The 27,103-nt window shown below is 40.3% G+C and overlaps 1 protein-coding gene across 2 annotated transcripts in view; it reads left to right on the top strand.

Annotated features, from left to right (window-relative positions):
* Window positions 1-27,103, top strand: part of NELL1 (neural EGFL like 1) — a 772,999-nt gene that overhangs the window by 456,216 nt on the left and 289,680 nt on the right. For both annotated transcript variants that reach the window (XM_081063734.1, XM_081063733.1), the window contains exon 14: window positions 15,359-15,481. In XM_081063734.1, coding sequence (XP_080919860.1) covers window positions 15,359-15,481 — 123 coding nt within the window. The remainder of the gene's footprint in view (window positions 1-15,358; window positions 15,482-27,103) is intronic.

The raw sequence follows: 27,103 nt of genomic DNA, 5'->3' as shown, positions 1-27,103 counted from the left end.
AGCTACCAGACATATTTTACTTATTTTGACCACGCAATATATTTTCTGCCACATTCTCTTGGTTACAGATTTATGAAGGCAGCCCAGATTCAAAGGGAGGGTAATTAGACTGGACCTCTTGATGGGGGTGAGCAAGGTGACATTGCACAATAGCATGTGAGATGGAAGACTATTGTGCCCATTTTTGGAAAATCTACTATAGACACAGAGAAGGAAATGGTATTTGTTTCTACTTGTGAACACCAGGAGTTCACCACTGATGCAAAATAGGCACGTCAGACTTATTTCAGACAGCTTTGTTTTTCTTTGGAAAGCAATCCTGTTCCACATTGTACACTTTATGTGTAAAAATGGACTTATTTTCTCTGCCTTGTGTTTCCATCTCAGTATTTATTGGGACAATTTTTATAGATCTATCATCTTGCTGTAATGTCTCTCTGTGTGAGTTCTGGTATTGCTTTGGAGCTTGGACTAAGTTTGTCTGTCTATATCTATGTATCATCTATCTATCTATCTATCTATCTATCTATCTATCTATCTATCTATCTGTCTATTATCCATCCATCCATCCATCCATCCATCTACCCATCCATGCATCCATCCATTTTCAAAGTTGATGGACTGCTTCATTTTGCTTGGTTAACTCCTAGTCAATCCTATCATTATATGTCACTTCCTCCAGGAAGTCTTCCCTGACCTCTTACTTATATTCTGTTCTCTTGCTGTGTATTATTATGTCTAGCACTTTTCATCTGGGATTAGCACGGTCTGTTTTGTCTCTAGATAATAGACTTTAGGAGAGCAGAACCAGTATCTGTCATTGCTCCTGTATCCCCTGTGCCTAACACTTGTAAACATTTAATAGGTGCTGAATAATTGCCAACTATTGAAGAAAGTAGCTTTTTAATCTATTTTTTTCACATGTATGGTCTGGAGGGGGACAAGGCAACTGAGAGCAGAAGAGGACCACAAAGTTCTCTTAATATATTTCTCTTCGTCCACCTTCTCCTCTTTCTTTTCCTCCCTTTTCTTCTTCCTTTTTATTCATGGAGGAAATCAATCACAGAAACCTCCAGCACACTTACCTTATATCCACCGGGCCCCAGTTAGCTCTGTAGAGAAGATAGCTGGGAAATATCTGGCATTACACCCTCTGTGGTGGGTGGACTCAGCCATCAACAAAGAAGAAACTTATGGATGGTCAACCAAGAAAGTGTACACCCCAGGCCATGAGGCTGAGAAAGTTCAGGGTCCTCCTGTGCTCCAGGGATTGTCTTGTGAATACAGATTCCCGGAAATACTCATCAGTGAGCTGAGGCCGCAGAGACAGAAGCTGAGGCCGCAGAGACAGAAGCTGAGCCTCTTTCAATCTCAGAAAGTATAAGCTTTAATATTTCCAGTGTGGCATTCCCTTGGTAGTTGGCCTGGAATGTCTTTCCCAGTTTTCTAATTTGAATAGTCCAAACTATGACTTGTACTAATAAAAACAGCAACAACAACAACAACACCCCTAACAATTGAGCATTTATTATCCATTGGTCACTGTGTAAACCTTCTAATTACATTTTTCTTACTATTTCCAACTCCACAGCAAGATAGGTAAGTATTCTGTCTGCTTCAAAGAAGGGGACATTGAGACTCAGAAGAGTTAAGAGACATGCTGATATCTTCGAGCTGCTTCCTCTGGAGACAACTCTCTGTCTGTTTCTAAAACCTTTGTGCTTCCCCTTTCCCCACAGCACAGTCAAATGATTCCCTTATGGACCTGTATTCCTGTCCACTTTCCCTGTATCCTTTAGAGCAGGGGTGTCCAAACTACGGCTCGCCGGCCAACTGCAGCTTGCAATCCATTGTTAATTGGCCTGCAGCAAATTCCAAAAATATATTTAGTTTACTTAAATAAAGCAAGTGAGGCAATACGTACTTCACCTCGAGTGAGTGGCCCAGCTATTTGTGTATTTCACCGCATATGGCCCTTGGTGAAAACCATTGAAAAAGTTTGGACACCCCTGCTCTAGTGTCTCTTTTCTAGGAAACAGTGAACGGCATCAGGACTTGGCCCACCACTGTCCATTCAGCACTTTAGGGTGTGAACAATTATACATAAGGTCAGTGTATTTGATTTCTAGTGCTGCTATGACAAATCGCCACACACAGCATAGCTTAAGAGAACAGAAATGTTTCCTCTTACATTTTGGAGGTCAGAATCTAAAGTCCAGGAGTCAGCCTGGCCATGCTCCCTCTGAAGTCTCTGGGGAAGAACTCTTGCCTTCCTCTTCCAGCTTCCGGTGGCTCCTGGTTTACCTTGACTTGCTGCAGCTGTCCTCCAACGCCCTTGTGTATCTCTTTGTGTCTCCTCTTTTTATAAGGGCACCAGTCATTGCATTTAGTGTTGACCTTATCCAACATGGTCTCATCTTAACTAATTACATCTGCAAAGACCTTGTTTCCCAGTAAGGTCATGTTCCGAGGTTCCAGTGGACATAAATTTTGAGGGCATACTATTCAACCCACCATAGAAGGTTATGGAGGAAGAATTCAATAGGAATGAAGGGATATGGTGGAAAGGACAATAAGATTAGCACATTTTTTAGGGTTCTGTGTTTCCCTTTGCTTCTGTCCTCTTTTTCTTTGAGACCTTGTAAGTCAGCTGAGCTCCCCAGAGTACCTGGACAGGGAGTCTTAGTCAGTCACTAATAAGAGAGAAAGAAAAGGACTTTTCCCCTTTGCCAATCTTTCTCCCAGGTTTCTTTCTTTCTTTTTTTTTTTTTCTGCACCATCACCCTGTTTCACAAAGGGAAAGAACAACACATTCCTACCAAGAATCCCTGAAGGAGACGGCAAACTTCTGTGATAAAGAAAACCATCAATGCAGCATTGTTTTTCTTGCCATGTCTCATATTTAGACAGTTTTCTTCCGAGTTCCTCTGGGTAGTCATGGAACCGAAAGAACCACAAGCCAGCCTCTTCACAGTAGAGAGATAAAGGGCCTCAGAAAAATGGGTCACTATGGGAATGCTTACGTGAACTGTTACCTAAAACCAAAGGCAAACAACAATTTCACTTCTTCTATTCTCAGTTTGGACATTCCTATTGAACTAGGTCTTTTGAAAAGAAACCCAGAAACATTGGTCTACAGTTCAGCGTTTTATTAATTTTGTAGTTTAATGATGCATTTCTAATTATCCCTGTGGAACAAAACTAATATTCACTGAATCTGTGTTACTTGGCTGGTTTGCTGCTAGACATTTTCCAATGCTCTCTCAGTTAATCTTCCCCACAGCTTTGTGTGATGGATCTCATTGCTTCCATTTTCAGGTGACAACACTAGGACTCAAAGATATTAAGTGAATTTGATTAGGTCATAGAGTGAGCAAGTGACAAAGGTGGATGTGGACTCAGAGCCTTGGGGACATAAAGGAGAGTAACAAAGCTCCTACTAAAGTCTTCCTGGAATCATTCCGGAGGCATTCATGGAAACCCAGGCCAGCACCACGTTGTGATATGATGTTGATGATGGTGGTGGTGGTGGTGAAGGCGTCTGCCATTTTTGGAGCACCTACTATGTGTCCCAAATGATACCAAATCTTTACAAATTCCTTCCTATAAACGTTCATTATATGAATGCTTCTAAATACATCTCCTCTGTCATAGAATCTGTACAAATCTAAGGAAAAAGGAACTAAACCAAGTTTTCTACTTTTTGTCATGGTATCATTGTCCTCATTTTACACGCACACAAACGAGCGCAGGGAGTTCATCAAATCTCTCCGGGAATTGTATCCAGTGAGGGGATTTGCATCCCAATCTGTCCTCCTCTAAAGCTTTGTCTTTTCCATACAAACTTGGATATATCTGGAAGCCCTTTTCTTCTTAAAAAACAAAACAAAAACAACAAAAATACGCCGAAAAATCTTGTATTGTTTAGTAATAAAAGATACGTACATGTTGGTTACAAAAATTCGAAGTATGGAGTGAATAAAATAAATAGTGTAAGTGCCTCCCATTTATCCTCTATCCAACCCCCACTACAAGTCACTTTGTGTTTTGTTTCTTACAGCTATGGAGACCCCACCTTCTTTACTGCAGCTCTTCTTGCATATCCATTCTGGGTTTTGAGTCCTACTCAGGACTCAATCCCTACTCAGGGTTTTGAGTCAAGAACATCTTCCAAACCTGGAGACCCAAAGCTGTTTTGCCAATGAAAGGAGTTAGTACATATTTTCAACAAGACTCAGTTACCCAAAAGGCACCGGGATTTTAGGATTTAGTGTTTGGAAAGGTAAAAGTCGTCTAAAATAAGTAGCTGAGATCCAGGAAAGGGAAGGTGGAGATCTGTAGGTTCTCAAAGCAGTGTCCCCCAGAGCAGGGAGAATGGATCTGTGGTTCACCCAAAAATTCAGGTCACCTATATCAGGGAGCTTGCTTTTGGCAAAGATCTCAGCACCTGAGTTTAGCAGGGAATTAGCAGGGCTTCAAGCCTCCTTGTTATGGAGTTGGGTAATGACCAGTGCAAAAATAAAATGGCACTCCTGCAGACTTTTGTGTAACCTCCCCGGGGCCATAATGGGATCTTGCTGAGGGCAAAGGGGGATAGAAAGGGGCCCAATAATGAATGAGATTTAATTGTCCGTTCTAGCTCATAGGGTGTTTAGAGTTGTATTTGTTTTGACTTAGAAAATTGTTTTTGAATTCAAGCATTGTGTTAGATTGTAGATAACATATGTCCCTCAGCCTAAAGCATAGATTTTCAAATTTCACATTTAAGAAACTGAGGATCATCCTGCAACTAATGCATAAATTTTATACATAATTACTTCTCCCCAAAATATTACTATTCAATAAATGCTGTTTTTCATTTAAGGCAATACGACACATTTCTAGGATATTAGCAAAATAACATTCCTACTCTCCATTTGTGGAAGAACATTTCATCCAAGAATGACTTCTGATGAGTCTTCACATCCCTCTCTTAACACATGGACACTGAGATAAATGAGTTTACTTATTTCAGAATTGTCTACTTCATAGTTTTAATAGTTTTACTGAGATATAATTTACACAGCATAAAGTTCACCTCTTTAAAGTATGTAATTCAACGGTCTTAAGTATATTTTCAGAGTTGTACATTATAATAATCCTAATATAGAACAGTCGCATTACTCCAAGGAGAAAACTGGTACCTATTAACAGTCATTCCTAATTCTCTCAGACTTATCCTGAGAAATAAGGTAACCACTAATCTACTTTTTTTCTCTATAGATTTGCCTATTCTGGACATTTTTATATCAATAGGATCATACAACATGTGGACTTTTGTGACTGACTACATTCACTTAGCAAAATGTTTTTGAGGTTTATCCATGATACATGTTATAGTATGGAGGAGTGCTTTATTCTGTTTTATTACCGAATAATATTCCACTATGTACATACACCACATTTTCTTTATGCATTCATCAGTTGATGAATCTTTGGGTTGTTTCCATCTTTTGGCTATTGTGAATAATGCTAGTATGCGTACGTGTGTGTAAGTCTGTGTGTGGATGTGTTTTCATTTCAGGTATACACCTAGGATTGGAATTGCTCTATCTTTAATAGTTTGCAGAGCTTCCAGAATAATTTCCAAGTATTTTACATTCCCATTCGCAATGTGCAAGTGATCTAGTTTCTCTACACTCTTATGAACACTTGTTATTGTCTGTTTTTTTTTTTTTTATTGTAGCCATTCTAGTGGGTGTGAAGTGGTATCTCACTGTGGTTTTTGCTTTGGAGTCTCCTGATTACTGGAGATGCTCTGCATCTTTTCATGTGCCTGTTGGCCATTTGTATATCTTCTTTGGAGAAATGTCCATTTAAATACTTTTTACATTTTCTAATGGGTTACCTTTTTATTCCTGAGTTGTAAAGGTTCTTCATATATTCTGGATTCAAGTTACTAATAAGATACACAATTTGCAAATATTTTCTCACAGTCCAGGGGTTGTGTCTTTAGCAAATCCTTATGAAAAAACATGGCTTTCCTCAAAGAGAGCCTCTGAAACCACATCCCTTTCTCCTTTTCTCAGAAAGTCACTGTGTAAATAAATACATCAACATACCATTACCTGATTATATTTCATTTAGAAGCTCTTTGCTCCTAAGTTTCCCCCAGCTGCCTGATTCAATTACCTTTCCCTTGTATTAATTCTCCTTGACCTCTCTTCCACGTTTGATGCCAAAGACAATAGTACTGTCTTCTTCTCTCTGTCCTTCTTCCCTTCTTCCCTCCCTCCCTCCCTTCCTTTTATAAAAGGGTATTTGTATTAGGCACTTACTATGTTTCAGAAGCTCTACTAGAAGCTAATGATAAAGAAAATAAAAATATATTTTCTACCCCCATTTGTGTGCTGGTAAAGAAGACAAACATTATTAAAACACTAACACTAATAAATGGAAAATTATAGCTGTGATTAGCCCTATGAAGGAGGGGCACTGGGTGTTACATCAGTGTGTTACAGGGCAAACTTCAGGACTTCTTTCTCTGAGGAGATGAGGACTGAGTGGGGATACCAAGGATAAGCAGTTCTGAGAGGGAATAACGTGGAAAAATGCTTGTGACCCGGGGGAACAAGGCCCTGTCCTTTGGAGGAAGGAGAAAAAAGCAGTGTGGCTGGAGCAGAGCAGGCACGAGTCAGAATGACCCAGTAGTTAGAATGGGCAAGACTCTGAGGAACCCAGGAGGTCATGTTAAAAATGTCCACAGCGGGAAGTAACTGAAGAGTTTTAGAACAGATGGCAGGATGATCATATTTGGATTCCTAAGAGATCGCTCGTAAGGGCAGTGTGAAGAATAAATTAAAGGTGGGCAATAGTGAACGTGGGATTTATTGAGAAGCTATAGCAGTTGCTCAGATGATGGTAGTTTGGGTGATGATGGTAGCTTAGAGGGTGGTGGAAATGGAAATGAAGACATAGGAATGAATTTGAAAAATACTTAGGAAGAAAAATAAAAAAGACTTAGTGATTATAAGAATGTGATTATAAGATGATTATAAGATTTAAGAGATTATAAGAATGACTAATAACTACATAACTCTTAATTCTTCTGCCATGCTTTGATAGTGACAGCCTTGCTTTAAATCTACCACCCCTATAATCTTGGGCCGGTGACAACCCCTCTTTTCTCATTTCCTCCTGTACAAAATAAGGATGATCATATTTAACTCATTATAGTTAAATGCTGTAATGCATCACAGCAGCACCTGGCTCATAGTATGTGCTCAATAAATGTCCTAAATTGGTAAATGTGCTCATAGTATGTTTATGAAAAATTCCAATCATCAGTGCTGTTTAGAAAAGCAGAGAAGGAAAGTGACTGGTTTCTTAAAAATTAAATACACTGAAAACTTTTGGTTCCGGTCAAGATGGATTAGCTGCATTCTTCCCAGGTTCTTCCTCTTACAACTAAAAAAACCCTTGTGCAAAAACAAAACAAATACCCAGGAAGATGCTGAAAAGTGTAAAGAAGCGGGGGACTACCTGGAACTTTGGGCTTGAGGAAAAACAAGGTGTGAGTTCCCCTTTTTCTTTTTGCCTCTCACATATCCCAGATGGGGAGCTCAAGAAGTTGGTAACTGGGAAAGCACCAACAATGATGGAGAAGAAAAGCTCCAGGAGAAGCTGATTCCAGTCCTCCTGGGGAGAGAACTAGGAAAAGAGAGGTCTAACAGAAAAGAAAACCTTTTTGGAAATACCCATGCTACTTTAGCCATATGTCAATGGAAAAACCTGCTTGACAGAGTGGGTGGTACTCTGATTCCCTCTCTGTACTAATGTCAGTGGAGGCCCAGCGTGGAGCTGGGCCTGCACTGCACCCAGCAGAATGGAGACCAACAGGGCAGTGCTATGCAAGGTTAATTGGCACTCTGTTCTTCCCCAGTTTCATTGTCGGGGGACCCAGCAGGGAGCTGAAACTCCACCTCCACCCAGGATTTGCAAGGTAGTATGATGTGGAGCTAACATACTTAACGGTGAAAGACTGAATGCGTTCTCCCTAAGACTAATAACAAATCAGTGGTGTCTGCTTTCACTGTTCTCATGACACCTGGCACTGGCAGTCTTACCCAGTGCAACAAACCAAAGGAGAGCATACAGATTGGAAAGGAAGATAGCGTTTCCGGGTGGGAATTCCTGCCCGTTCTCAGGAATTTTTTTTCTCTTTCCCATTCCCAAATCCTGAGATATAAACTATTTTCTGTTCTCCACGATGAATCATTTACACAAAGTGATGGTTGATACTACCAACCACCTGGGTTCACGGAGCTGATTTTCCTGATTTCCCTACCAACTTTTCTCAGGATTCGGAAATGGGAAAGCAAAAAAAAAAAAAAAAAAAAAAAAAAAAATCACAAGAATGGGCAGGAATTCCTGCCCAGAAACCCTAGAAGAAATAAAGTCAGTCTTGTTTACAGACGACATGATTGTCTATGTAGACAATCCTGAAGAATCTACAAAAAAAATCTGTAGAATTAAATGAGTTCACCAAGGTACAAGATCAACACACAAAAATCAATTTTATTCCTGTATCCTAGCAAATGATGTGTCGAAACCAAAATTAAAAACAATATTAAATACACTTGCTCCAAAGTAAAATGAAATACCTAGTTATAAATCTAATAAGACATGTACAGGATCTATATGCTGAAAATGATAAAACCCTGATTAAATAAATCAAAGAATAAGTAAATAGTGTTTATGGATTGGGAGACTCACTCTAGTACATAAGTCAGTTTTCTACAAATTGATCTATCAGTTTAACATGATTCCTGTTAAACTCCTTGTAAGACTTTGTAGCAATGGACAAGCTTAATCTAAAATTTATGGAAAAATGCAGAGAAAGTAGAATAAAACAATTTTGAAAAATATAGTGGGGAGAATCACTCTATGTGATATATATATCTTTCTATATATCTGCAGTGATCAAGGTAGTATTATTGGCAAAGGAATAGACACATAGATCAATGGAAGGGTAGAGAACCCAGCAATAGACCTATGCAGATATAATCAATTGGTTTTTGACAAAGGCACAAAGGTACAAAAGCAGTTCCGTGGAGGAAAATAGCCTTTCAACAAAACTGTTAGGAAAAATAGGAGTAAATATTTGGTAACTAGGGTTAAACAGAGAGGTCTTGGATTGACATTAAAAGCACTATCTATAAAATAAAAATAGATAAGTTGAATTTCATCAAAAGTAAAACATTTTGCATTGTGAAAGACTGGAAAGAGGATGAAAATACAAGCGATAGACTGTGAGAAAATATGTGCACACAACATATCCAACAAAGGCCTTATATTGAAAGTATATTAAGCATTCTCAAAACTCAACAGAAAAAAAATTATAAAATAAGCAAAAGACATAACAGACATTTCACCAAAGAAAAGATATACCTGGCAAATGAGCACGTGGAAAGATTGTCAACTTCTTTAGCTGTTAGCAAAATGCAAACTACGATCACAATGGAGTATCACCACACACTGGGTGACTAAGTATTTAAAGAGTGACAATATCGAATGCTGGCAATGATGTAGAGAAACTTGATTACTCATATAATGCTGGTGGGAATGTAAAATGGTACAGTCATTATGAAAACTTGAACATTTCTTACAAAATGAAACATGCACTTCTCAGATGACCCTGTAATCACACTTTGGACATTTATTCCAGAGTAATGAAAATATATGTTCACACAAAACCCTGTACACAGATGTTCGTAGCAACCTTATTCATAGTAGCAAAATACACTAAACAATCCATGTGTCCTTCACAGCACGGATGGTTGAAGAAACTATAGAGTGGAATACTACTCAGCAATAAAAAGGCATAAACTATTGACACATACAACAATGTGGATGGAACTCAAGGGCATTATGCTTAGTGAAAAAAGTTAATCTCAAAATTTCCTACCATATAATTCAACTTGTGTAACATTTTCTAAGTGATGAAACTGTAGAAATAGAGAACATACCAGTAGTTGACTGGGACAGGAAATGGGGGTGATGGCTGGGGGAGAATGTGGAAAAGGTGCAATGATATAGCATGTTTGTGCTGGTGGTTACACAGATTTATACATGGGATACTATGTACACATACATATGTACACACACATACACACAATAAATGCAGTTTAAAAAATGGCATAGACTGAATTAGGCCTGTAGACTAGTTAACATTGCTATGCCAGTGTCAGTTTTCTGGTTATGATTTGTGCTGCAGCTGTATAAGATGGTACAACTGAGGGAAGCTGGGTGAAGGACTTAGGGACTTTCTGTACTACTGTGGGGACAGAGCCAGTAGAGCAGTTTCCAGGCTCTTGACCTCACGGGGAAAGGTGCTGGCTCGGGTAGTAGATGGCCATCGGCTGTAACTAGTTGGCTGTCAGCTGTAACCAGTTAGCCATTAGCCACTAATATGACTGCCGTGGCTATACTAGGGGGTTGGTTGGTTGGCAGAGAAGCAGATGGCGGATTGCAGCTGGCAAGTGGGGTTAACAAGTGTAGATGGTGGATTGTGGATCAGGTGGATCCTACTTCGTGTGTCTTGCCTGGCCGCCAGTGAGACTGGGGTGCAGGAAGACCCCCTGTTGGGGTACTGGCGGATGTTTGTTTTTGTGTCTTGATCAGCCGCCAGCGAGAATATAGTGGTATAACTCCCTTATCTATGGCTCCTTTGTTGTTCCTTTTTGGACTCACCATATCCTGCATTCTTGTGCGGGGAGCAGGACCAGAGATCCTGCAGACAACTACTTTTCACTTTCTGTAAGTCTGCAATTATTATTTTTTTTGATTAAATATTGCCTACACCGAAGTCTGCAATTATTTTTTTTAAATTAAATATTACCTACACCGTGGCCAACATTGTAGAAATTTCTTTGATCACAAAATAAAGTGGGATTTTGGAAACAATGCAGAAAGAATGAGGAGATGGGGAGTTCGAGTTTCAGATGTAAAACTTATTATCTGTGAACTTACAGGAAAAGCCTTTTATGTGCTCCAACCCCCAATGTCTTCATCTGTAAACTATGACTGATAAGACTTGCTTAGCATATCCCAATGAGGTCATTGTAACAATTCTGTAAAATACAAAACAGATTACTTTGAACGAAGTAAAGCCACAAGACATCCAGAACCTAACCATGGGGCATTTGCGGCCACAACTGAATTGACTGGTTCAGTAGCTTGTTTCCGTCCTGATTAGTTCTCAAGGAAAATAATGTGTTAATTGACAATGGCTATTGATTACAATTGATTACAATGTTACAGAGGTGGATTAGAGTCCTTCTGAGCTATCCTGTGAAAGAGGAAAGAAGAGGAAGGAGAAAGGAACTGTGTGATAATGATAGTCTTTAATGAGTGCTCAATAAATGTAGCCAACATAACAATAATTATCATCATCAGTGGAGAGACTGCTTGCTGCCACATTGCCGTTTGTATTGAGAGTTTTGATGTTTCAACTATGATCAAACAATGGTCGTATATCAAGAATCCTAAACATATATCCTTTATCTTGTCAGTCTATAGTCTTGTTTCTTGGGGACCATAATCGAACCTAAGCAAATACTTCTTTGGATCTTCAAAGAGGTATTCTAATTTAATTGTTCTCAAAAGCCTATCTATTTACAGCCTTGCTGCCTGAATTATCAGCCTATAAAAGAAGCAGAAAGTTTTTAAACCAATTTTAACCACCTCCAACAATTAAGTCTGGTCACAGGTAATTGTAGTAGTAGTGGTAATTGTACTACTATTAGTAGTAGAAGTATTAGTACTGCTAGTTGTAGAAATATTACTTCTACTAGTAGTAATAACAATAATGATCATAAAATAGTTTACCCTTGTGGAGTACCTACTAGTCACCATGTGCTGTGATAAATATTTTACCTTTACTAACTAATCCTGACAACCACCCCAGGAAGTAGGCTTTTTATCCTCATTATACATAGTAGGAAACTAAGACACAGACTGGCTGAGTGATTCAATTCACATAGCTAGTAAGTGGCAGGCTAACCCATGCTGGGTGGTGGCGCTGTCTGTGCTCTTAACCTCTATGCCGTGCCACCTCTCACACGTGCTTGTCTTACACCTTTTGCAGTATCTGCAACAGCTGCAAGGGAATTTGATATTTTTAGAAGGAAACCATTTCTTTTTGGTCCCTGTCTGTCAAACACAGTTTTGAAGGTACTGATTACTTAAAAACTTGGGCATGACCGAAGATAATGAAATATACAAGTTTTATACCTTTGTCCTTCGGGGATGGGTCAGATCTTAAGTGGGAGTTTGGGGCCCACATAGAAAAAGACAGTTTCCGTTTTTGGCGTTATAGAATCACTTCCATGTGTCTTGACTTAGCCTCAGCCACATCCAAATTGCTTCCAACTGTACAGTGATGTGGTGGTCACCCCTGGTGTCTAGAGTCACAAATCCGAGCTCCCCCACTTACTAGTCTGTGATCTTAGGCAAGTTCTGTCTCAGTTTTGCATTATAAGAAGAGCGCGCTTACTTCATATGTATGATTGTTGGGAGAATTAAATGATATCTGTGCAATGTTTAGCTCAGGGTTCGGTACTTTCAGGCTCAATTTCATTGGGTGAAGTAGTGATAGGTAAAGTGAGAGTTGTAGAAAATATACTGCAATTCCTCTCTTCAAAGTTAATTAGTTAATAAGACAATAGTAATAAAACTCATAAATATCACCACATATTATGATATGGTTGCCTCCAAAGAGGTAAAGATATTAAACTTAATAAAAGTTCCACGATAAAATTCCAAGTTAAAGTTGCAAGGTAAAATTCATGTGCTGTGGAGAGCAAGTATGGAGAGCTATGTGGCGAGAGTATGGATATGAAGTAGTGTCTGAAGCCACGCAGGGGCACAGGTATTTCAACTACGTTGGGAAAGAGTATTTTAAGTGAAGGAAACAACATGACAAACTAGAGAGGCAGGAATGAACTCAGCCATTTTGCTGGACACATTTGGCGGCACCTCATCAGAGAAGAGGGTTTGCTTTAAAAATCTTGGGAGGTAAGACCAGGTAGGGTGGATGTCTTAATGAACTCGATGGGAAGAATCTTTTCACAATGTATACATATATCAGATCCTCACTTTTTACACTTTAAATGTCTTATAATTTTATCAATTATACCTCAATAAAGCTGAAAAATAAAGACCAGATAGGGAAAGATGGATCAAACTTTTGGAATATTACCTAAAACCATACATTTTTATCACACTGTTCTTTTGCCAGGAGTACCCTTGATGGGCAATCCTGGCTAATAAAATCATGACCATGTTTAAAAGACAAGTCCAAATACTATGTCTTGCAAGAAGACTGATCTCCCTATTAGGGAAGGGTCTTTCCTCCAGGGAACTCTTATCCCCATTTATCTTTGTTCCTTTTCTCTAGCATGACCACACTTGCAGGTTTGCTTTGGTCATTCTGAGTTGTGCCTGTTATCCCCGTGTAATTATTAACAGAACCCCCTTGCACGCTAAAATGTTTGTATGATAAAATATAAGGTCACCTACTTGTAACTCTTCTCTCTCCTACCTCGTGTTACATGTGCTGTCTGGTGGCCCCTATTAAAATGTGCATGTGAGCCTAGATCATACCCACTCATTTTGGTATTTCTAGTGCAGACACTGATAATTACATAGTAAGTGCATTTAAATAAGGAGATGGAAAGCCCTTGAAGTCGAAGCCTACGTTCTTAGACTATTTGTGTCCCTAGTATCACCTGGTGTTGTACCTGCTCGTACCAGGTGCTTGATGGATCTGTAAATTTGATCAGACATCCACAGGGTGATACTGTATTTGGAGTTTGCTGGAGATGACTTTAACACAGACTAGAAGTGTATCCTCATAAATCTTCCCTTTTCACTGCTTGCTAACCTATGCTCGTTTCTCACTGACAGTCCGGGATGGTCTTAAGCCCCAAAGAAAATTTTACTTTGGAAAAATCCAAGGTGTTAAATTCAGAGTCATATGCATGTGTGTATTGGACTTTAAATGTATGTGGGTAACCAAAACGGCTCTCCCTTGTAGAATTGAACCTTTCTCATGACTGGGTTTCTGTTAGGAAATTTAGAATAAAAATTAATGACGATGAATGATATGTGGATTGATTGCTACAGTGATCTAACAGAACACTGTGGGTAACAAACTGTGTTGAATTTGTAGTTTTGTTCAAGTAGTGTTATTTCCTTGGGGTTTCCAGACAGGATTTCAACTCTTGTTTTATAACCTCTTATGATTTAATAACTCTACTTGACTTTTCTTCTAAAAAGTTATGCTAGCAGATGTTAAGGGGATTAAAGGGCATAAAGTTTCCCATATTATTTATTTACAGAGTGGTCATTTAGGTGACTTTAAATTTCCTGATTATGAGTGGAAAGTGTAGTTATCTGTGAACTCTTGCTCTCTAACTTAGAATCTTTCAGTCTGTTTCCGCCGCCGCTGTGGATTAAGGATGTCACCACTATTGGACTATATATATAATCATATTATGACACATTTCACCGAGAGGTTAAATTCTGAACCCTATGAAAATGGGCCCTATGGAAAATTCGAGTTAAACTGCTGAAGTCCCTTACAGAGAGTCTTGAGAATAAATTCCTTTTTTACTTAGAGCATAGCCCCGTGACTCGTGCTCCTCCTTTGAAAATACTGGTTGGTCCATGCTCTTTTGCTGGGTCTTCTTTTCAGTTTCACCCTCTTTGTTCTAAAGAAGCCATAGAATCTCTCATGTGGGTTTGCCTTTTTCTAACTGTGGAGGGAGGCTTCCCAACCTCGGCACCACTGACGTTTTGCACCAACGAATTCTTTGTTGTGGTGAGTTTCCTGTACACTGTAAGATGCTTCGCAGCACCTCTGGCCTCTGGCCACAAGATTTTAGCGGCATCCTCTATCCCAAATCATGATAACCAGAAATGTTGTCAGACATTATCAAAGGTTTCAGGGAGTGGAAAAGACACACAATTGCCCCCTATTGAGAACCACTGCTTTGGAGCTCTGCAGCCACCTTTGCAGAGTGTGGAAGACACTATGACCTTAAAGAAGCACCTATCAATGCTGTGACTTGCATAAGTCGTTTGACTTCTCTGACACTCAGTCACTTTACCTGCCACGTGGGGATAATAACATCCATCTTTTAGAGTTGTTGAAATTTCACCCACGTCAGGCATAGACACTGCCAGGGACAGAGTCAAGACCCAATTTATGATAGTCACTGTCATTCTTATTTGGGGAGTTCCAGCTAATGTTTTCAACATCAGTGATTCCAGATTAAGAAAAGGTGTCTCTCTTTCTTTGTTTCCCTGCAAACAGAGCACGATGAATGTGGCAACGGGCAGCACAACTGTGATGAGAATGCCATCTGCACCAACACTGTCCAGGGACACAGCTGTACTTGCAAACCGGGCTACGTGGGGAACGGGACCATCTGCAGAGGTAGGCTTGCCACCTCTGGCGCACTGTGACAGAGCTGCCGCCCTGCCTGGGCTCCCGGTGCTCCTGTGGCAGACCATGTTTGCTGTTCTGGTGGCTGAGCATGGTCAGGGTTCCCGTTCCTGGTTTATTTGCTGACAGAGGCACTGTGCATCGGAGAAGAACAGTGCTTTGAGGTGAATGAAAAAGGTGTATATGTGGGTCGGAGGCACGGTTCCCCAATTTGATGCCTCTGTTCTGCTTTGCCTCTTGGCCTGAGTTTGAGAAGGATGTGCTGATGACTTCCATTTCCTGTGAGGCTTTGCTCAGAGGGCAAGTGGGCACTGCTCACGACCACGTTTGAAGTATCCTCTTGGGCCCTGGTTTCCATCTCCATTTAGAACAAAATTCAAATTCCTCCTTTGCGTGTGTGAGGGCTTTCAGAATCTGGTCCCTGGCTCCTGTCAGCGGCACCCCTCTTTTCTCTCCCCCTCACTCCTTCTGCATCGCCATGTTATTCCTCGAACATGCCAACCACATGCCTGTCTGAGGCCTTTGTGCTGGTTGTCCCTTCAGCCTCGATGCTCATTTCCTTCAGGAGTCTACTCAAGTATCTCCTCATCACAGAAACGTCTTGGACCATTCTGTGTAAAATAATAGCACCCCTATTACTTCTGAGCTCTGCGCCTGGCTTTAGTTTTTCTTCACTAACATAATTCGACAGAACATTATACATTTATATGTTTGCTTTTTGTATTGTCTGCCGCCCCATGGGGATGTAAGCTCCGGGAGAACCCGTTGGTCTTGTCTCTGTGCTCTGTCCCCTGCAACTAGAATGGTGCCTGGCATATTTTAGGCACACATTAAACATGTTAACTGACTGAATGAACCAAAAAGGAAAGAGACACAGTCACATTGAAAAAGATGCAAAATGTACAAAAAGAACCAGAAAAATCTTTGTTGTAGAGGTGACAAAACTGAGGCACAGAAAGTTTAAGTACCTTGCCCAAGGACATGAAACACTTTCTCAGTACTCCTCTGCAGAGGTGACATGCTGCTGATAAGACAGAAGTAATGTGCAATGCGTAAGTCACTATATGCATGCATTTGATTAGGGGAGAATTTAAAGAGATTGATTTTATTCTGTTGGCGATCTTGAGATAAAAAGCCTCATACATGACTGAGAGTATAAATTGGTGAAACTTTTTTGGCAAGTGGACAAAATCTATCAACATTGAAAGTAAATCTGAAAAGTAATATAGGGACTCTCTTGATTCCATTGATTTTACCGCTTGAAATGTGTTCTAGAAAAGCACACGCTTGTGAGGGGGAACAGTTCACCTCCAGTGATTTTTTTTGTTTTGTTTGTTTGTTTTTGTTGTTTGTTTTTTATTGGGTAAGGGGAACAGTGTGTACTTCCAGATCATTTTTCTGCAAGTCAAGTTGTTGTCCTTTCACTCTTAGTTGTGGAGGGTGCAGCTCAGTTCTAGGTCAGGTTGCTGTTGCTAGTTGCAGGGGGCACAGCCCACCATCCCTTGCAGGAGTTGAAATGGCAACCTTGTGGTTGAGAGGACGCACTCCAACCGAGCCATCCAGGAGCTCAGCGGCAGCTCAGCTCAAGGTGCCGTGTTCAATTTTTGTTGTAGGGGACACTGTCCACCATCCCTTGTGGGAGTCGAACTGGCAACCTTGTGGTTGAGAGCTCGCACTCCAACCAACTAAGCCATCTGGGAGCTCAGCGACAGCTCAGCTCAAGGTGCCGTGTTCAATCATAGTTGCAGGGGGCGGAGCCCACCATCCCTTGCTGGACTCGAGGAATTGAACTGGCAACCTTGTGGTTGAGAGCCCACTGGCCCATGTGGGAATCAAACCGGCAGCCCTCGGAGTCAGGAGCACGGAGCTCTAACCGCCTGAGCCAGTGGGCCGGCCACATCCAGTGATGTTTTTGCTGCATTGTTTGTATTCATCAAAAATCAGAAACTACCAAAATATTCATCAGTAATGGGATGATTTAATTTATTTGGCATGTCATTTCATGGAGTAGAATACAGTGATTTGAAACTCTAAATATATGTATGTACACACATGTGCACGCACTTACACACATACACACATGCACACTGAAAGTTCTCCAAGACATGTTTTTGAGAAAAAAAGAAAGAAAATAAATAAAATCAAGTTACAGGACAATACATATAGCATCCTCACATATCTAATTTATTATTTTAAAATATATATGCACATGTTTATTTAACTGCGTAGAAGCTGTATACATGCAAACTGTTCACCGTCTTACCCATAGGTGTTCGTGTGTGTGTGTGTGTGTGTGTGTGTGTGTGTGTGTAAGAGAGCATTAACTTATTTCTATGAATTTAATATTGTTTGCACTTCTTACAATGGGAATTTAAAATTATATGTAATATTTGTGGGTTGTTTTTTTTTTAAATTTCATGAGGCAAATAACAAACTAGAGCTCAGCTTTTTAAAGAAAGCTGAAGATATTTCCAAAGCAAAACAAAAACACATAAAGATTAATATAGTTCCCCAGATTATCAAGCCCATTGCTGGTACCTGCTTGCTAATGTTATACATCTGAGGAGAAACATAGGAATTTGATTTTAATGCATTTTTCTCAGAATTACGTTACCTCCTCAAATAATATTTATTGCACTAGTTTAGCTCATTTGTTTCTGCTAAGCCCTCTCAGGCCATTGTAATAAGTAGACACTTCACTTTTGTGGAATTTGAAAGTCCAACTGTGAAAAAACATGAGTTCAGATATCATTACTGGTGTTCACAGCCTGAAATGCATCTTTCCTTGAAAGTTATGAATTCGGAAAAATAATTTTCTTAAAGTGATTTTCATGGTCAATTGCATTGACCTCAATAAGACGGGGAGAATCCTGTGTTTTATAAATGTTTCATGGGGAGAGAGCAGTGCAGTGTAGTTGAAGAATTGGGCCCAGAGGTATGAGATTTAGAATTTAGACCTGATTTCATTTCTGGTGAGTTGTAACTTCTATATTTTTACTCTTTAAAATTGGATTAATACCACCTTGTGGGTTTATCCAACAATGTTATTACAAAGAATTATTAAAGGGGTATATATCAATGTGTTTTAAACTATCAAATGCTATTAAAAGTGTAGACAGACAGCATTCTTAGTGGTACAATGATGAAGAAGGAGGAAAAGGAGGCAGTTCATGAGTTGCTTGAACCTCAGGATTCTGACTGAAGTATGGGCGTACCTTGTTTTGTTGTACTTCGCTTTATTACACTTCCCAGGTGTTATGTTTTTAAGAAACTGAAGGCGAGACCCTCCACCACCAAAAAGATTTCAATACACGCTTTATTGCAATACTCGTTTTATTACAATATTCAAAATTATTACTTTATTACGGTGGTCTGGAACCTAACCTGCAGTATCTCCAAGATATGCCTGTACCCAAGTTTGTGTCTCAGTTGTAGGGCATGCATTTTATAGTTGATTTTTCCACCTTCAACTGAGCATTTACAGAGGGAGTTGGACAAGACTCACCAGACAACTTGACTAACTTTTCTCCTCCTCTTCTCTTCTCTCCCTCTCCCTCTCCCTCTCCCTCTCCCTCTCCCTCTCCCTCTCCCTCTCCCTCTCCCTCTCCCTCTCCCTCTCCCTCTCCCTCTCCCTCTCCCTCTCCCTCTCCCTCTCCCTCTCCCTCTCCCTCTCCCTCTCCTTTCCTTTTCTTAAGGAATTTTTTGTTTCTTTGTTGTCTCAAGATGGACAATACCAGTTCAGTTCAGCTTCGACAACAGTCACCAAGTGTATACAAGGCACCTTGCTGGGTGTGTTCATATATGTTTTCTCATTTAGTTCCCACCATAACACTGCATCTGATTTATCCAAGTTAGTGTGACTGCCTTTAGTTTCTTCTCTCCTCCCCACCTTCTATCCTTTTCCTTCATCACCCTCCCCCCCGCCCAATGCCTCTTTTCTTTTCCATTTCTCCCTCCACTTCCTTCTTTTCCTTCCTGGCTGTTTATCATTTATCTCTCTCTCTCTCTCTCTCTCTCTCTCTCTCTCTCTCTCTCTCTCTCTCTCTCTCAATCTCTTATTTTTTTTGTGTGTGTGTGTGTGACATTTTAACTAGAGACTGTACAGAAAACAGAAAGGGAAAAGAGTGCAATGACAATCTATAATTTAAAACTTTTTTTTGTTTGGCTGACATTTTTGATACACAGACTAAAGTACTTTTGAAACTATGCAACATCTGTTGCTAAATATTTTGGCACGTGGGGTTAAATGGGGGAAAACACTTGCAAACTGTTTCAAATCAGATTTATACAACCTCACATGAAGGTTGCGGTTGTCTGTGGAATAATGTTGATCTGCTTTCCCAGATCCGCATTAGCCTGGAAACCAAAGGTGGGCTTTAAAGAGGCAGTTGTCGGTAAGTAACTGATAGACTAAGCCTTTGCCCTTGTCTGTCTTTAAGGCTGAATAAGATGTGCTGATCCTTGAAAACGCTTTTGTTTAAAGGTGCTAAAATATAAAGCTTTTACCATTCTTCTCTGGTCTCTTTCTAAATCTATCATGGTATATTTTTTTCTTTTTCTTTTTTCTTTTTTTTTTTTTTTGCTATTTAATGTCATTCCCTCAGCCATGGGAATACTCTTGGGGTGGGTGCAGACCATCAGAGGAGCTTCATACCCATCCCCCAAGATGTACATTCCACCAACTACAGGGCTCCCCTCTGCCCTGACCAATGCGCTCTGGCTGGGGCAGGGAAATTGAGTCAGGTATCTTTTCTTCCACCCCAATCTATGGCACATGGGCAACCCGAGGGGACTGCAATCTCCCCACCAGTTCTCTGGGTCACCCGCAGAATGTACCCAAGTGCTGGCCAGCTGGGGATGGGAATGATACAGCCATGTTCCATTTGGAAACACTCAGAGTGTCGGTGTCCAAACCTGACCTTCCATGTGTCTGTAGGACCCTGCTGGGGACAGAATATGGCAACTGTCGCTGGGTGGGGAGGGAGAGGCTGCGGGGGACCTGGAGGCCCCAGGAAATGGGAATGGAAAGCTGAGAGTCCATCTGAGAAAGGCAGGGAGGCAGTGGGAGGTGGGACCACATATGAGCTAAGGCTCCAAACCCCTACTGCATGTTCCATTGTCCCATTGCACCTCACCTACAAAACACAAATTCAAAGATGAAATTGGTGGAGAACTTCAGGATGGTGACCACAGAGCATTAATCCCCAAGGGGGGGGGCCCTTCTGAGTGAGGGGTCCCATGCAACTGCACTGGTTGGATGCTACTAGCGTTAGTGAGCTTTCCAGGCATGTGATAGTACCTAAGGACCAAAAAGGCGGCTACGACTTAGAAACAGATGCTCCAGGAGCTGGAGAGCTAGTAGTATGCTCCTTCTGGCTCCTTGCTGCTTTCTGTCTCCTTTCTGTGGGTTGGCTTCATATTTCTCTCCTTGCAAGCTGGCTCTCTATTTATTCATCCATGTGGTTGAGGATCAGATCCTCCGTTTTGTAGGTTCAGAACTTGGCCTTATCGGTGTGCCTGAGATGATCAATCTAGTGGGGATCAGTGTATTAATTTATTATGCTAATTTTTGTGGTTTGAGGAGACCTAAAAATGATTCACTTATTTTCCTCACCTGATTTAGAACAAATTGACAGATTAAAAAACAAACAAAAAACAAACAAAAAAAAAACCACAAAAAACCAAGTGGAGACCAAAATGTCAATATGGATACTGATGAAGATTATACCAAAGAACGTGGCTTATGTATGTGACAATGGTATTCATCATATTGAATCCCCAAATCAGATAGGCCCATGTTGCCATTCACAGCCGGTCCAGGGCAACCTGTGGGGCATCTCCAGGTAGGGCTTCCTCTGTACACTTGAGGGCAGGAGAAGCAGTTCAGAATGGGCGTTTCCTGTGGGCTTCCTGATCCCTAGCTCATCAGTAAGGTAAGAGCGGGGCTATGCATGTCCAGTTCCTATCTCCAGCTCCCCAACAGTCAGAGAAGAAGGAGAGGGCAGATTAAGAGGATGAGGGGAAATCGCTGTTAGGGAAATCAGAGGAATAGAAAAGAAACCTCCTCTCCCCAACTCCAACAACTTCCAAGTTAAGTGGTAAAATGTTCCTGTCTGGGGTGTCACCTTCTTTCTTAAATGAAAGCCTTGCAGGAAGCCTTTTGTTTTTTAAATTCAGCATTATTTAAGTGAGAGATCAGAGCCAAGGAGTTAGCTGGGGGTTTTATTTCATCACCACGTTGCTAGCTGTTCCCCTGCTGTAGCCATCTCCACTGTAGGAACAGTCATTCTAGAGATTATGTTAAATTTAGTGTTAAGGAGGCAGTGGGTGGTGTCACACTCCTACTGCCTCCTCAGTGTCCTTCTCTTGCCTAGAGAAGTAGATGAATTAATCTTCCCTTTCCAATGTTTATTTTCAAACCATGCGAGGGGGTACTTTAATGACTACAGTTTATGGCAATGTAGTTTCATTTTTCCTAGCCGTTCAAGTCCAGAAAGCCATCCCTAACCTCAGGCTGGGTAAGCGACCCTTCTCTGTGCTCCAGAGACACCCTGCACACACTACTTCGGTCCCTCTAGTCTCATGTTGCAGTTGACTTTTTACTTGTCTGTCACCTGCAGGCCATGGCTCATAAGTTATCTCTGTTTAACCAACATTTAGTATGGAGCTAGGCGTGTTATAGTGCTCGATAGGTTCCTGATGAGCAAACACATCAAGATTCCTTTCTAATAGAAGATGCCCTTGGGTATCTAGAAGATTTTACAAGAAAGCAAAAAGTCTGCCCGGGACACAGAGGTACTTAGGTCGCTGGAGCCTTACCCCAGCCTGAGGAAACCACTGCTTCCAAAGGTAGTAGATATGCAAACTGACTTTACTGTGGCCTCTGCATTGCTAATCGGTGATTGGCTTTCAAAGAAAATCATTATACTAAAATTCAAGCCACTGTGGCAGTTCCTGGAACATGGGTGAGTCTGTATTCTAAGGCACTTCAGAACCCTGTAGTGCTCTGAAGGCATTCTTTATGACCGTGCTTATCTTGAGGGGCCTGTGTAGAAGTACTGCTTCCTGGAAGTTTCTGTTTGAGGAGATGCTGGAGAAGTTGTTCAAGGAAGACACCGGAAGTCAAGAACAGATGACCAGCCATGGTTTGACATAAACAGAAAGAGTCATGTGACAGCTTGTTAAGAATGTAAATGACATCCTGAATTAAATAAGTAATACAGGTATCTGACATGCACAGCGAGCGTTCAGAGGCAATATGGGAGGAAGAGAGAGGGACAGTAGAAAGGTAAGTTGTTTTAATAAGATATCACTGATGATAGTAAAATTGATCAACTGCTGGGCTCTGAATAGGAGAAGATGATATTTCAGGATGTTAAAGCAAATAGCAAGGGGAATAGGAAAGCCTTTGGCAAAAGTACTTATAGCACTTCTAGACATAGTTTTCAAATGTCGTTAATGTAATGAGGAAGAATTCAGGAAGGTTCCCATTTGAAATTCTGCCTTTAGGTGTGCAGGTGAAATGTTAGAGAGAATGGCGAAAGGTTTAAGATTGACTGACATTATAGGATGGCTTCACCCATTTAGAGGCAGGCCCATTTGTAAAAGCACATTCATATTGATAAATGGATAAGGGTTGCAAGTGTATTTCTAAGAGTGCCCCTCTGGCTATAGAGCTATTTCATAACATTCCAAGGAAGGATTTGAAACCCCACCCTCCACCTAATCCATTTATAAAGTTAGAAAGCAGGTTGATTATTGGTAGTTCAGGATCAGACTTGGTTAGCCGGAAAACTCTTTACAGCATAAGTGGACTACACTCCTAGCAATTAGAGCCACTTAAAACTTTCCACCTGTAGAAGATGCTGTGGGAGGGTATCCCTTTGGTAGTGTCTAAGGTTTTCTTCAGAATCATATTGAACTAATTGGATCAGGTCAGATTACTATAAAAAATGAGACTTTCAAAATTTTTTAGGACTATTAGGTGATTTGACCGTAAAAATACATACATAAAGACAAGACTCGTGAATGTGGATGACAAAATACTTTTCAGTTAAATTCAACCTGTTATCAGAAAGTGTTCTTAACACAGGGATACAAATTTATCATATAGGGGTAAGAAATAGCTTGTCAGGAATATGCAGAACCATAATGCTTAAATATGGACAGACAGACCCAAGGAGTGGGCTACAGATTAATGAACCCCCCCCTTTTTTTGCTGAAAAAGCTATTTTCTATTGAATAAAGTCTAAATTCTTAGGCATTCAAGATTCTGTGACAACTTGGCCCCTTCTGAATATTTTAAGCCTCCTCTCTTACAATATTATTTCTCCCCATTACCTTACCAGTCACACTTGAGAGTAATTAACCATTCTCCTACCAGGCCAGGACAGAGAACCTCATGCCCCCTTCCTTTCTGGGGGATCATTTATTGTATTGGAGTGACTTTTTCCATCCTTTTCTTCTTCCAATTGAAATCCTGTTCGTCTTTCTTAGTCTAGCTCAGATCTCCTGTTTCCTTGATCTTCTCAGTCAGAATAAATTTTCTCCTCTCAGTTCTGCTTATAGTATTCCATGTATTATGTCTCGTTAAACTTTGCTGTTTACATATCAGCCTTTCCCACTGACAGAAGACCTGTGCTTCCTGGGTGCTTGGAAGCAAAATGAGAACTGACCAGTTCATCTGCCACAGATGAATACTGCTCTCGTAGCTTGATGTACTAATTGCTGCTGAATCTAGACTGCTATTCAGAAAAATCGAAGAAAAATCAGCATTGTAAGTGCTTGTATCATATCTATTTTAATATTTTAGAAAATCATCACTGCAACTGCCATTTAACTTCAAATACATTATCTATTGTACACAGGAAATTCATTTATTTTATTTTATGATTCAGCCCTATAGATGCTGAATGTGACCCATAGATAGAGTGTGGATACCAGATATGATTAAATCAGAAGTGATCACAACTTTTAGCCTAATTTGAGAGGCAATAGCAGCCCACGGGTGGCTTCTTTTTTGCATCTCTTTCAAAATCTTCTTTATTAGCTCCTTTTTAGTCTCATTCCCTTATTTACTCAGCAATCTTAACATAGGCTAGGTTTAGAGCTAGGAGGCACTTAACGTGCTGGAAAGTCAAGCAACAAGGGAAACATGACAAGTTACTACACTCACAGCTCTGCCCCTTATGTTCCAAGGACTTCTGTAGATGCCCATCCAGTCCAGTGTGGCATGTGCTGTCGAGTAGAACATTGTCTTTTCATACTGTGGCTTTGGTCCACTCTGACCAATGGGAAACATTCATGAGACTCAGATCAGTATTCCATTATGTGACTCCAGACAGCATGGAAATCAATTTCTCTGTTGGTCATTTAACGTTTAATGATAAATTCATTTTTGTTCCATCACATGGAATGTTACTCTACCACTACCTGATGGAAGTTTGGAGTCACACCATTTTCCTCTCCATTTCCTATAGTTTAAAATCAGTAGAAAATAGATATGGGTCTTAAACTTAAAGCAATCATTCCACTATCATTTTCTCCTGATAGTATGATACAGACTCTTGTACCACCACTACTCCAGCTCCAGAAATCTTCACTGATTTTAGATGCACTATTAGTAGTAGTAGTCAAAGTAGATTGGTAGTAATGTTAGTGTGAGTATCTGGGTATCCAACTGCAGTATAAAGCAATATTAAAATAACTTCACACCTTTTTGCAAACTCACTGCCATGCAAACGTTAACCAACAAGAACTGTTATTAAATTGAAATGTAAGTGTATTTGTTATAGTTGTAAGGGGGGGGCGGGATACTTCATAATGCTGATTTAATTTTAAGAGAAGGCAGAGTCTCTAGGCCCAGGGAAGATTATTATGTTTAAAGTTTCAATGATGTTTTCTTTGAAAAAAATGTGACAAACTAGAAAAGGAAACGAATTGTCTAGTCTAAGTTATCAAGAGACTGTGAGGTGTGATCAACAAATACGGTGAATGTTTAAATAAAAAAAATACAGTATAAGACACATTGTCATTAATCCCCCTCAAAATACTCCCCCTCGCTTCGAACACACTTACCCCATTGTTCTTGCCACTTTCTGAAGCAGTCTGGAAGTCCTCTTTCATGAGTCTCTTTAGTTGCACTGTCATGGCGGCTAGATATCCTGAATCAATTCAAAACATTTTCCTTTCTTGGTCCTTTTCACTTTGGGGAAGAGCCAGAAGTCATGTGGTACCAGATCTGGTGAATAAGGTGGATGAGGACATGCTGTAATGTTTTTATTTGACAGAAATTGATGTACCAGAAGTGATGTGTGACACGGAGCCTTTTGATCACTTTATGATCACAAAATATGGTGAAGGCAGCTGCTGAGTGCCATCCAATGGAAAGGCAGCGATCTTCAATATGGGAAGCGCATCAAACCTTAGTAACAGTGTATGATGAGTTTCAACTTGTTTAGTGCAGTAAGTTGGGTGACAGCTACGGTTGAAAGAAGGTGTGTTTTAGGTGTGTGCTGTAAATCATCCTCCATCATGACAATGCTCCATGTCACACATCACTTCTGGTTTATGGCAATTTCTGTCATATAAAAACATTACGGTGTGTCCTCATCCACCTTGTTCACCAGATCTGGCACTGTGCGATTTCTGGCTCTTCCCCAAAGTCAAAATGATTCAGGACATTGAGGCAGCCACGACAGCACAACTTAAAGACACTCACGAAAGAGGACTTCCAGAACTATTTCAGAAGTGGCAAGAATGATGGGATAAGTGTGTTCAAAGTGAGGGGGGTATTTTGAGGGGGATTAATGGCAATGTGTCTTTTACTGTAATATTTTTTTTTAAATAAACACTCATTGTATTGTTTGATTACACACCTTGTATGTTCATCAGCTTGATGAAGAATTGCAGGCAGACACAGAAGTTGAATTGCAGTCTTGAATCCAGCAACAACACATTACAAAACTGGGGCAGGGAAGACGATTTGTGTGGCACAAGATATAATATACTGGTTGAGTTATTTTGGCTTAATAAGGCAGGCCTTGATATAGTCTTATCCCGGCCATTAATATTCTTTTCCTTCAAGCGCATTTCTAATGGGCAAAAAAAGAGTCTCTTGGATGCACTTAATGCACTTTTTGTCACTTACCAAAGTCAGTGCTTACATTTAAAAATTTGCAGCCCAGTGGACAGTAACTACATCCCTAGGGGCTTAAGGGAAACATATTAAACCAGCTTTGATCTCAGAGGGTGTGGAATTCGGACACTTAGACAAGTGCTGATTCTTTTGAGTGCATTTTGAGGTCGCACTTTGGTGAGTTTCATAAATGTTTGTTATCTATAATTGTCACATCTGAAATGACTCATGAGATTAGCAGAGCCATATAAATATATATCAATCAATTTTATTTTAATACAGGCTACTGAACATTGACTTTCTGTTGAGCAATCAATAAGACTTTCTTTCCTAAGTAACAATTCTCAATGGACCAGGAGGCTTTCTTTAGGCAACATTATTGAAAGATGTCATAGACAATCTCTAGGCTGCTGGATTTGGATCTGTTTTGGGGAACACTTATTTGCAAAAGTATTTAACAAGTAGTACTATTATAG

This window comes from Rhinolophus hipposideros (assembly GCF_964194185.1).
Source record: "Rhinolophus hipposideros genome assembly, chromosome: 10".
In the NCBI taxonomy this organism is placed as follows: domain Eukaryota; kingdom Metazoa; phylum Chordata; class Mammalia; order Chiroptera; family Rhinolophidae; genus Rhinolophus; species Rhinolophus hipposideros.
The sequence above is the reverse complement of the archived record's forward strand: the minus strand, read 5'-3'. Positions and strand labels throughout refer to the sequence as shown.